Source organism: Cydia pomonella, chromosome 11 (genome assembly GCF_033807575.1).
Source record: "Cydia pomonella isolate Wapato2018A chromosome 11, ilCydPomo1, whole genome shotgun sequence".
Classification (NCBI taxonomy): Eukaryota; Metazoa; Arthropoda; class Insecta; order Lepidoptera; family Tortricidae; genus Cydia; species Cydia pomonella.
This window is the reverse complement of record NC_084713.1, coordinates 4543662-4556979: the sequence shown is the minus strand read 5'-3', so window position 1 is coordinate 4556979 and position 13318 is coordinate 4543662. Positions and strand designations below refer to the sequence as shown.

The 13318-nt window shown below is 35.5% G+C and overlaps 2 protein-coding genes across 3 annotated transcripts in view; one reads left to right on the top strand and one right to left on the bottom strand.

The window, feature by feature from the left end:
- Positions 1 to 4221, top strand: part of LOC133522664 (serine proteinase stubble-like) — a 236706-nt gene extending 232485 nt beyond the window's left edge. For both annotated transcript variants that reach the window (XM_061858054.1, XM_061858053.1), the window contains exon 10: positions 1895 to 4221. In XM_061858054.1, coding sequence (XP_061714038.1) covers positions 1895 to 2032 — 138 coding nt within the window. In that variant the 3' untranslated portion in view covers positions 2033 to 4221. The remainder of the gene's footprint in view (positions 1 to 1894) is intronic.
- A 2074-nt stretch (positions 4222 to 6295) lies between these two features.
- Positions 6296 to 7609, bottom strand: LOC133522663 (uncharacterized). Its single transcript, XM_061858052.1, has 2 exons — positions 7473 to 7609; positions 6296 to 7374 (listed from the first exon to the last, which is right to left on the bottom strand). The coding sequence occupies exon 2, from the start codon at positions 7360 to 7362 to the stop codon at positions 6403 to 6405; it is 960 nt and encodes a 319-aa protein (XP_061714036.1). The 5' UTR covers positions 7363 to 7374; positions 7473 to 7609; the 3' UTR covers positions 6296 to 6402.
- Between the last annotated feature and the right edge of the window lie 5709 nt (positions 7610 to 13318).

Below are 13318 nucleotides of genomic sequence, written 5' to 3'. Positions count from 1 at the left end.
ATTCTCAAATTTCTTTTGAAAGGCCTGCGAAAGTAGCGCTCTCATAAGTCTTGTAAACATCTCGGATTCCCGAGAGATCTCCCCGAGGTTCTACTCAACATCAAAGGTTTGATAGGATTCCTCGAGGAGTTGGACTGGCAAGACTAGTCGTCGAGTTGCGGAAAATCACCAAATTACAATACAATAAGTTTCGTAGATATGCACCTAACCTAGTCTCTTAAAAAGTACACCACATAGTCTGCAATAGATGCAAGGGCCAATAGCAAAACCAGCCGTTTTAGCTACGGACAGGTAGTTAACTAGTAGAATGTGTATGCAAATGTATTCCCTTGCAAATTGCCTCTTGGAAGGAAGGACTAAGACAAGCGACGAAATTACAGCCCCATAGACACTGAATATGTGTCCTCAAAGGGAACGTGAAACGTTACCAGCCTTAAGAAATATGGGGACTTGTAAATTCAAATTAATTTCTGATCAGCTCATGTGTCGACCAGCAATGAAATTTTTCAAGTTGGAAATAACATGTGAAATATTTTTGCCAAACGAATCGAAAAAGTCATCAAAAACGCACTGAGTGCTCCGAACATGTAGACATGATGGATGCGCAAATGAATGTGCGAACGCTGGGCTGGGCATTTACAATCGATTTTAAAAATATCGGTGCACTCAACCATTTCAAAAATACGCTGAAGGGCATTTTTGGTATATACCTAGAGGGTTTTCATATTTCACAAGCTGATATTATCAAAGAGTACAGCTTGTGTACATCAGTTTATACGTCTAGCAACTTGTTTAAATCTAAGCTCGATTGTATTTTGGCTGACATCAATTTCTCGTATGCTCATTCTGGAATACTACTATACGGACGTTTAGTACAGTTTGTATTGTTTCTTTTTGACGACAATATATTAAATATATAAATAAAAATTAAATAAATAAATAAAATAATAAATAAATATTACATTATTACACAAATTGACTAAGTCCCACAGTAAGCTCAATAAGGCTTGTATTGAGGGTACTTAGACAACGATATATATAATATATAAATATGTATAAATACTTAAATACATAGAAAACACCCATGACTCAGGAACAAATATCAATGCTCATCACACGAATAAATGCCCTTACCAGGATTTGAACCCGGGACCATCAGCTTCGTAGGCAGGGTCACTACCCACTAGGCCAAACCGGTCGTGTACATTTTAATCACAGCAACAGCTTAGGATTAAAACTCTGTAATAATTATACAAACAAATGACCATATCTGGATTTGAAAGCAATGCTTCCAAATTCTTAGGATTAGAACCGACTAGGTTAAGGAGTTTAGGCAAACATCCTTCAAAATTAATAAAACCCGCACACTACACATGTAATTGCGGTACGAATATGTATGCTATCACTAATGCCTCTGCCATACATACAGCTCTAGTACTAATTAGTCACACAAGCGACATGTTGCCGGGTCCTTCATTTGACTATATTGCGTGCCCGTCCCTGTTCCTGTCTTGTATGCAAGCCTTTAATGTGCAATCTTGTTGCGTATGATATATATTATATTATAGGCTTATCGTGGGCAGACGTGTGCGCTGTATCAATATTTGGCTTCTATGTGGCTTCGAATTGAAGGGAATTTATTTTACATGTTTCATACCAAAGTGTTATCCCGTTAGATACCTGTCAGTCCGTGCTGTCCAGTGCCTTGTCCTAATAGCAAGTACAATACTAGAACTGCTGTTTATTTTTGCAATTGGCGTATATATAACGGACGCATCATATCGTGATTTTAAAAAGTGGCCATTTTTGATTTTCTAAGATCCATAATTTAGATTGTCAAGAAATTATCAACAATAAAGTCATAAAAAAACTGAAATTAATGCTTCTATTCCAGGTGAAAGGCAAGGACCAGCGTTACTTCCTAGCCGGCATAATAAGTTGGGGCATCGGGTGCGGCGAGGCGAACCTCCCCGGCGTCTGCACCAGGATCTCTAAGTTCGTGCCCTGGATTCTGCAGACCGTGAACTCCTAGGCCCGTGTGCGAACAAGATGTCGCTATACACGTGCATAATGCTAGCCGTCTCGCAAGGTATCGGTGTGATAACCGCGTTAGTTTGAGAACCAATTAAAACTTCGCCAGGTGCGGTGTTTGAAGCGAAGCGGACTTTCAAAAAGAGTTTACCTAATAATAGGTGTTGGAATAAAATTGTTGAAAATTTCTAATCTTACGTATGCCGTTTGGACTTTCATTTGAAATTCAAGGTCACTGATTAAATAGCAAATTCTGCGGCATACGATAGGTAAAGTTTGTTTCTATGCCCCAGATGCATTGTGTTGCCTGAGAGTTTTGTTTTATTTCTTAAACAATAATAGGTATTTCGTGTATTTGATTTCAGCTGGCCTAATTAAGTATCTCGGATATACAAACAGACCTTAAGAATATATTTTTGAAGAATAATGAAACAGGGTAGAAAGAAGTGAGCTAAAACTCTTTAGAAGAGATTTTGTTGTTATTTGACAATACTTTGAAAGAAATTTTCAAAATGAGAATAAGGAGTTTAACCATTGTAAAATTAGACATTAAATAACACGACTACAATTCATGATTAAAATATGTTTTAAGAAATAAAACATGGAAAAAATACAACTTATTGAAAATGACAATGGAATACGCTAAAAGCGTTTTCAAAAGACGCAAAAATACAAAATGAATTGACGAAACGAATAGTGAATGTGCAGTGCTAAGTTACCTTCAAAAATGTTGATTTAATTCAACATTTTGTGAGGCGTTTTATAGTCTTCTTTACATCGATCTCGACCTTTGAAGATACATGACTGCAATAAAAGAAGCTTCTGCGTTTTCAAAGCTTGAGATTGAAAAGAGCTGACGGTCATCGTTTGTGCGATACTGTTTGAGACTGCTTGCCTTAAGTCCAAAGTTAAAAATTAAGTTTGTATAATATGTCACTAGAAAGTCTACAAACACATTAGTAGATTACAAGCATATTTATTAAAACAAGATTAATTCTAATTTAACCTTGAATGAATGTTAGTCAAGTCCAAAATGAAGAACTTTCGTATTAGGTACCAAAGTTATTTCATTCTTGAATTGGAGAGTATTAGTTTTATGTTTATTTTAGTAAACTTAGTTTCAATATTTGTTCGTTATTGTTTTGATTTAGTATTGTTTGTATTATCAAAGTAAACAATATCGATCGGCATTTAATTGATTTCTTCACGAAATATTGCAAAGTTTTCGGTAGGTTTGTTAATTGCAATAAAAATGTTTTATAGACAATATTGTACAAAGGACTTAAGACGAGCATCGTCTTTAGCTCTCAAGAGTAAAATAATAAGCTTTGGACTATAATAAACGCCCTTATTACTGCTTGTTTTCGAGGCTTTAGTATTTATTCCTGGCCTTCATTAGGAAGATTAATTGAAATGTTTTAGAAAATCAGCTTACAAGTTACAAATAAAGATATTATGAACTTTATATATAATTCACCACATCTAAAATATTAATTTTCCTAAAGTTGACCACGCGCAGTTTGTTAAGTTTTGTGTAAATATGTTTATTAATTTATTTATAAGCTGAATAAATTCTAACAAAAGAAGCATTTATTTTATCCCAATGTAAATACGTAAAATAAGATTGTACTCTTGCCTTCATTTACATTAAGTTTTGTTTTTAACGCAGTATTATTTTATACGTTGTTTTTACTTTTTGTAAATATAACTTAAATATGGAACACAAACTTTAGTACGATTTACTTTTATACTTGGCATGTAATATAAGTGTACTTATTATTGTATAGGTAGTTTTACGCAACTTAGTTACTTATGTTGTTGAATATTGAGTGAATCAACTATTTGCTGTAACTTGAGTTCAATTTTACTTGCTGATTGTCTTGATGCCAGGTTGCAAAGTAAGGCAGTAAAAAGTTGGTTGTCCTTCTTATATGTAAACTTAGGTTAAGTGGGGTAAACAGGAATAAATTTGTTTTTTGTTTGATTACCTCACTTGATCTTAAATGTGAAAATAGTTAACCAAAACACAATTTACTACGCTACGCTTGAGGAGTAGGTTACGAATGCTTAAGACGTGATGTCCTTTTAAGATTCTATATTAATTTTGTTTAAATAGTTTATGATGTTGTTGACTTCATATTGTTCATTTGCACAGTAAATTTGTTAATGATTAAATATTGAAATAATACACGTTGCTATTTCATTTCTCAATTTTGCCCTATCTACAGTATGTATCTGAACGAAAAGCAATTACTTAAACCCAAAAAAATGTTTAATGTTTAGGTCATACTGAGCAACTTTTACTATGGGTCCAACCCAGAAATCACGAAGAAAAATTTGGCTGTTTCATACAGTTTGCTGGTCTGACGTTGGAATTTCCTATGGGAGTCAATTTTTTTTAGCGATTTCGGAGTTGTCCCAATAGTAAAAGTTGCTCAGTATGACCTAAACGTTACCGGGTTTGAGTAATTGCTTAACGTTCTGTTACATACTGTATATATGTAGATATTTTAAAGTCCGAAAACCTAAAATTGTTATACAGTAGATTTAGTCTTTTTTCAAAATAAAGTTTTCCTTATCGATCTTTCTGAAGATCAATAACTTAGCAAACACTTTTTCATGGCAAATTCCATTAATGACAGAGATATCCAGAAAATATATTTTTACAATTAGTAACAAGGATAGTGAACAAATTAAATTATCTCGCTTCGATTGTATAAAAGTTCCATACTTTGATATTGTTTAAATTGATGAGATTAATTTCAAGCGACGCTCTTTATGCACATAATTATAGCAATTTAGGTGTCTAGCTCCTGTTAATATAGTTTGGATTGCTTGGTCAATGAATTAGGTGTAGAGTAGAACACCCACAAATTCCGTCAGACCATTAGGGACCTTAATTTAGTCTGGCTGCACAGCTTAGGTCAGCCGAGTTGAATTTCTGATGTTCCACTTTCCACGCTCAATCCCAATTTTTATTAATTGTAAAAAATTGTCATGTAAAAGTGCCCCTGTGGCCTACTGCCGACCTTGCCGGCGCGCCCCCAGCTTCAATACGATTTTATTTTGTTTTGAAAAAATAGGTACGGTGAAGTAACCTAAAATACCTATTGGATATTTTTTTTATATTTAACTCACAATAGAAGTGAAAAATAAAGTATATAACTCGGGCATAAATTCCTCATGTTGTCCTTGACCTATATCGGTCCTCGCTTGCTTCGGCTGACATAGGTCGTTTTATGCCCTATATGATTAATCTACTATTTAGGCTACACTTGAGGACAGGGATCGGAATCCGGTATTTTTTGTATGGGAACGAAAACGGTATTTTTTCGTTCTTTGTTAATTATTTCATTTCTAATTGGGCAATCTAATAATACGAAGTCGTTATCTAAAAACACAACCGAGTCCTATATTTGGAGTATAAAATAAACCGAAATATATGTTTATTTCAAAGTTTTTCCAAAAAACCGGTTCCGATCCCTGCTTGAGGATAGGTTTACGAACGCTTAGAACGTGATCTTCTTTTAAGATTCTTTATTATTATTGTATATTTTGCTTATATTCCTTTGAAAATAATTATGAATACAGTCAAGAGTCTTTTTAACACGAAATAGCAGCAATTACTTCTGTAAACACTTACAACATTGGCGGTGACCAATTGCGGTGGCAAGAAATGAAACTCTTTACATTTAGGTACCTATATACAAACTTCGTTTCAAAGGCTGTTTCTATCTGTAAGAAGAAATCGGGAATAGAAGTAATTGCTACATAACTGATTTCCTACACATTATAATAATAATAACATTTACAACTAGAAATGGAAAAGCGGTCAGTTGAAAAAGTAAACTCGCTGTAATTTTCTATTCATTGCAGTAACAAGTGTAGAGGGAAATTACACTAACATTAAGAGAGATTGAAAAATTCTATTTGGCCATCCGGCATTTCCCTGGTAACTTTACAGCAAATAAAATGTATAATTTCTGACGTATTAACTTTTTGTAAAAACATCATCATCATCATCATCATTATCAGGTCATGCCACCTGAGAGCTCATGATCGTCGCTCACACTAGCCAGTACAAAATCAGTCGCCGAGGTCGAAACCGGCTAGGACGGGATGATGATGATGAACTTTGCGTTTGTAAAAACATAAAAGGTACTTGGAATTACAAAAGCTCATTTCAATGATTGTGACTTGTTTCTCTGTTTGAGTAGGTACACAGAAGGCCAATAAAAATATTAAATAAACAAATCAAAAAGTATTAAAATGCAAACATTTATATTTAATTCAAGCAATAATTCATTAAGTTCATTATAATAAAATGTATGTACAATAATAATTCCTTACCTAATTAAAACATGCTTCATGCTACGGCCAGCACATACCGAGCGCTTGCATCGGCACTATCAGCCAATTTTGGAAGTTTATCACTGAGTCATCATTCGTGAGATGAATATATCCTCTGTACCACACAGACACAATACAGTCATAATAAAACAGCAATATTTTCCTAAACTCTTCGCTACAACTTTCAAATAAAGGATGAACAGCGCCTGGAGTATTCTTGCAATAAATATTGTTAAACTGCACATCATACACAGCTAAAGGTCTGGATATAGGAGTCTTTGGAACGCCGAACTCGAGATCTAAAATCCAAGGCGAATGCTTATCTATATCTTTAATTTTGCACAGTTCATCAATTATCGCATTCGGATCTAAAGGGAGCATCTTCGCTCTCGGAAATAAATCTTTCGGCAATTTTAGATAGTATTCTAAAGATTCAATAGCATCGTGCGTCTCTTCGACTGTTTCATTATCTTCATCTGTTGACGTTACCGGTGTTAGGGCCGCAAAACTGGATATTGGTTCGTAAATGTGATCCAAAGCCGTGCAAATGTTATCTGCTACGTATGGTACGACTGTTGAGTACGTAGGTGTGTATACGACATCCGTGTACGGCAGAACAGGGGTAGGTATTATGGGTAATGGAGGAGATATCAAGGCGAGCGGTACCGTCGGTAAAGGAACTGTATACAGCTGATTAATCTGAGGCGTAATCACATCCCATTGATATGTGTAAGGGAGACTGTAATTTGGCATAACAGAGTTAGGACCATAGTAGCTCCCCATTTCGGGTTTCTTTAAGATTATATTGTTATTAATCTCTGAGTAAAAGTCAAGTTCATAAAATTGTTGGGACCAACTTTTTTTCTTCCGCAATTTGGATTTCCTTTTTTCCACTGTCTTGTCTTGCTGTGATATATCCTGGTTGTCATATTTTTTTATTGATTTGTTTTTTATTTTATCTTGCGGGAGTTTGAGGACCATTGTAAAACATATCTGCAATTTAAAGGTTGTTTTTTAAACATAGATAGGTAAATCTTTAATATCAACATATACCAAGTCAAGCATAAATATAAATCTTCACGAGAACTTACTTTTTACTGCTAAGTTTAAAGTCTAAAATTACATAATTCACACATACACACACTGATTTGTAATTGATTTAAAATTCGAATCGAGCAACTTAACGCTTTTGTCATGACATTTAAAACAACATCCATGTCAAATAAAACCCCTTAAAAATAGAGGGTAGATCGATGTTTAACATTGCCATTTATATCATAATGCGTTCCATTTCACAAATGTAATCATTTAAATGACTCGTTTATTTTTTATAAATTGAACACTGTAAAGTCAATATTTTTATGCGATTTTTATTAAACAAATTTTGTTTTGTTCATGTGGATTTATTATGTTAAACAAATTGAAAATGTTTTTCCCATTATATATACATACCTACACATCCATCGGATTGTCGTTCTATAGTTTATTACTCCTGACTAAACTTATGCAACTTTATGACCACAATTTATAAGACACAGAGTCCATTTTCGTCTAACATAAATCTGAAATGTACGTATTCCCAATCGACAATAGTGATGTTTCCTGTACTTATTTAAAATAAGTTATTTCACGTCATGCACGAAAAAAAGCACCAAAAATATATATATATAAAAAAAACAGACAACAGTTATTTTTTGTCACTATTTCTATTAAATAAGATAGAACATTAAAGAGTAGGTGACTTTTGAGTCTTGACCCGTAACGTCACTGGCAGTTTTCATATAAATTCCATCTTGGCAAATCGTTTTGACAGTTCGAAAAATGAAACTGATTCTACTAGTAGGCTATTACCCTATAGTCGCCATCGGTAGCCTACCTAGGTAGGTAACCTATTAAAATCGAAATAGTCATTCTTAACGTCAGTCGCAATTAATACATCAAAATTCACCCCACGTCAGCTAAAGTCGCAAGTCTCGTAACTTCATTTCAAAGACAAGGGATTTGCAACCTTATTCCACGATGCCTAAAGCTGCAAACATCTTAACTCATATGGAAGAGTTACGAGGTTTGTGAATTTAGCCTAATTACAATCTCCAGACTGTTTCTGTTGAACAGTACCTACAGTACCTATACCAAAGATACCTACGGTAAATACAATTGATTCAATTCGTTTTATTTCATACGTTGTGCACCTATTCGTGTTGCTAAATTGACAGCTAACATATGTAGATGTCGTTGTACGGGTTTGGTTAGATTATGTGGTAATTCTGTTGTAACAACAGCGCAGTACGGTGTCATCTTCTTCGGCGTCACACTTTTGGGCACGATTTTTTATTTATTTTGTATATTATGTACAATAAATTAATCTTTGATTCTGTAGGCAAATGGCTGGCATATTGACAAATATCGCTTGTTTGCTATGCAGGATGTACAGAATTCGCAACGAGGGCGAGAAATTAAAACATGACTGAAGGAAGAAAGGAAGGAGGAAGGACGGAAGGCGTGTCTCGTGAGTTGTACAACGTTTTACTGTAGGTACCTACTGTAAAACTGTAAAACCCTTTAAACTTTCGACGTGGCTACGGAAAGTGCTCATTCCCGCACTAGTGCTCCCGTAGCAATAAATGTGCCGTAATAGTACATGCATTACGATACAAGTGCGAAAAAGATGAGAGAATTTCAACGAGTAGCGATAAATTAAAATAAGACCGAAGGGAATGTTTTAAATCGACACGAGTTGCGAATTACGCATTCGCACATGCATCTTACAACCTTCTACAGTACATGGCCCTTTACATTTTCGACATAGTTACGTAATGTGCTAATTATTGCACTAGTGCGGTAAAGTAGCACCATATGGACTGTAATAGTACATTACGATACAAGTGCGAAAAATAGGAAATTCGAAACAAGTGGCGATAAATTAAAACACGAACGAAGGGAGTGTTTTAAATCGACACGAGTTGCGAATTACCTATTCGCACATGTATCGTACAACGTTTTACAGTACATATGACCCTTTAAATGTTCAGCACAGTAACGTAATATGCTAATTTTCGCACTAGTGCGATAAACTAGCACCATATGACGACCGGTCTGGCCTAGTGGGTAGTGACCCTGCCTACGAAGCTGATGGTCCCGGGTTCAAATCCTGGTAAGGGCATGTATTCGTATGATGAAATATCCATATATTTGTTCCTGAGTCATGGGTGTTTTCTATGTATTTATAAATATTTATATATTATATATATCGTTGTCTAAGTACCCTCAACACTAGCCTTATTGAGCTTACTGTGGGACTTAGTCAATTTGTGTAATGATGTCCTATAATATTTATTTATTTATATGTACTGTAATAGTTATTTTTAACTGTTTGAGCTCTCAACAATTTACTGTAAAGCCCCAAACAGAGCCATTTAGCCTGCGAAGCAGAACAAGACACAAGGAATAAACACATCTTAAATTATTGTCACACCATTCCACGTAACAGATGACTGTCAACATATTTTGCCTCCAGCTTTTGTATTTTACAAAGATGACTTATCCAATAGACTGAGCATATGATATTACCACACTTTAGGTTTTTTGGTGCGAGAATAATTGCATGTATTTATAACTTTGTTTATTATCAAATAATTACGAAAATAAGAACACTGAATAAATAATAGTACATTATGCTTTGGCATAATTTCTCCTTTAGATTTACAACTCAATTTCTTAGTTTCTAAGTCTAAATTTAAGGCATATCTGTATTAAATGTCACTGTCTGTTAACTCTGCCATTTCATGTAATATTGAATAAAAATGTTCTAAGTAAATGACATGTCTACTACCGTACAGAAATGGCACTTCCTACAAAACCGAAGTTTGACAGCGATTCAGGGACTAATCATATCCCTTTCGGCTATTCAGGGTTGTCAAAACTCAAGTAATTATCGTATCTGTGGTTGTGGTTCGGAACGTCAAGTTTTGCCAACCTTAATAATTGCTCGGACTCGGAGCAATGGTGAGCCAACATACCTAGGTTACGTAACAAAGGTTACAGTTTTCGGTGAAAATAATTTAAAGCAAAATAGATATACAAACTTATTGCAAACTATTAAAACTACAGAGCATTAACTAAAATACATTCTATATCTGTGTGTTATAATGTGGAGTCTATAGGAGATAATCGTAGTAATGTAACTTAGAAATTCTTTTAGAGCAGTTTCACAAATTGCAGCCGTTCTCGACTCTAACGACCTCCATTGTTGGTGCATCCTGCATGCATTTTTGTATCGGAATTCCAAGTATTTCTCACTAACGGTGAGACTACAGCCAAGAAAATACGACGGAGAAAATGGAAGACAGAGAGGTATTATTATAGGAAATTCTGTATGATGTTTGGTTGACGACCGGTTTGGCCTAGTGGGTAGTGACCCTGCCTACGAAGCTGATGGTCCCGGGTTCAAATCCTGGTAAGGGCATTTATTCGTGTGATGAGCATGGATATTTGTTCCTGAGTCATGGGTGTTTTCTATGTATTTAAGTATTTATAAATATTTATATATTATATATATCGTTGTCTAAGTACCCTCAACACAAGCCTTATTGAGCTTACTGTGGGACTTAGTCAATTTGTGTAATAATGTCGTATAATATTTATTTATTTATTATTATTTATTATAGATACAATTTATTGAATGTTTCTACGCCACGTGCATTCTAAACATGAAGATAACCAATAAACATGGAGGCATTATCATCTTAAAAGGGAAATATACCAAGTAAGCGTCCATCAAAAAAGTAAATCTTTTTTCCGCTTCTAAATATTTTACATTCTCCATGATTTTATAATATGTTATTGACAGAAGCGGATGATAAGCAGTGGTGGCCGAGTGGATATGACGTCCGACTTTCAATCCGGAGGTCGTGGGTTCAAATCCTGGCTCGTACCAATGAGTTTTTCGGAACTTATGTACGAAATATCATTTGATATTTACCACTTGCTTTTCGGTGAAGGAAAACATCGTGAGGAAACCTGCATGCATCTGCGAAGGAATTCAAAGGTGTATGTGAAGTCCCCAATCCGCATTGGGCTAGCGTGGGGACTATAGCCCGAGCCCTCTCGCGCATGAGAGGAGGCCTGTGCCCAGCAGTGGGACGTATATAGGCTAAATTATTATTATTATTATTGACAGAATGAAAAACTAGGTTTATAGGTTTAATGTACCTATGTAATTGGCCTGTAAGTTCCGACGCTCTTACCGCTAGGCTACCAGTTCTGCGTTCAGCATACAATATATATAAACTTACCATGAAAAAAGTTAAAATATTATAATATACCCACCACCGCAACGATTTATCTGATTTGCCTAAAGATTGACGGGTAGAGAATACCTTACGGCATTAAGTTCGCCTATTGTACAGTGTGTTTTCTTATGTGCAATAAAGATTAAATAAATAATTATGGCTTTAAGAATTTCAATTGTAAATTGACGCCAAAAATTTGGTGTCGGAGTATCATGCATAATGCATGTATATGTGTAATGTTATACTCCCACTAATATTAGTGTGAGTGTAGCATTTATACACCCTACAATGAATACGAATAACGGTCCGCCTATCACAAAAGTGACGTTTTTGTTTGAAGAACCGTCAAATTTGACATTGACATATCTAGTCTAGATATATTTGACGTATCTTAAAGTTCGAATCGGGCCGTTAATTATTTTTGGCACTTTCCTAAATTAGTTCTTCCACAACGTTTGCGGGTAGACGTACTTTGAATCCGCAAAAAATACTTCAAGAATAATATTACCGCACTTAGGTCATCTGAGATCCTATACCAGTAGCTATTAAGGATGACTCACGCTACACAGTGCCAGGGCCGGGCCGGGGCGGACCGGAGCGAGCCGTCACACGGACTTTCAGGAGCGCCACCGTCGCCGGACCGTTCCGGGGCCGGGGCGACCGGGCCATCATCTCTATATTATAGTATCTCTATGCGTTGACACTATCGTTGAGTCTCCGAGCGCGAGACAGGCCGGGCCGGGCTGTCCGAGCTCACAGAGCCGTCCAAGCAACGGACTGTTCATGACAAATGTCACAAATGTCAATCATATTGAAAAAAATGGTTCGATGGGAAGCAAGTCGATATAGAAATAAATAATAAAATCAAAATATTGGCCCTGGCTGCCATAATAGCTGATGAAGAGAATACTGCATACTCTGGGCAATTGTGCATTTGGACATTTCGCGGACACTTTCGGAAAAAGGAGAATTACACAACATTATGTGAAGAGCTTTATTTCCACATGACCCGAGACTCTTTCGAAGCCACCGTGTTCTCTGCTTAAGGTAATGGAAATACAATGCGTGTATTATATTGTCTCAAATAATCATGTGCCGAAGCATATTAAACTATTAAAAGGAAAAGAGATGACCGGTTCTCCATACAAACATAGTCCCCATTTTCCTCTCTGGATATTGATATTCCCTTCGTTCTACATCCAATTTTGTAATAGTATAATTACAGTATAGTAACATTACGATACAAGTGCGAAAAATAGGAAATTCGATACAAGTGGCGATAAATTAAAACACGACCGAAGGGAGTGTTTTTAATCGACACGAGTTGCGAATTACTTATTCGCATATGTATCGTACAACGTTTTACAGTACATGGCTCTTTAAATGTTCGACACAGTAACGTAATATGCTAATTTTCGCACTAGTGCGGTAAAGTAGCAACATATGTACTGTAAAAATATTATCCGTAATGGGGACTACGTTTGTATGGAAAAGCGGTCTCGTTTTGAGGTAGGTAACTAGGCAGATTACTTAGAGATTGACTCATCACAAGCTGCCCTAAGTGCTTCTTAGCGAGTAGACAGGCCTATTGTTTTTCAGTATTATTTTCTTCTATTGAGGTGTGCATTTGTGTTGTATTGCAAAAA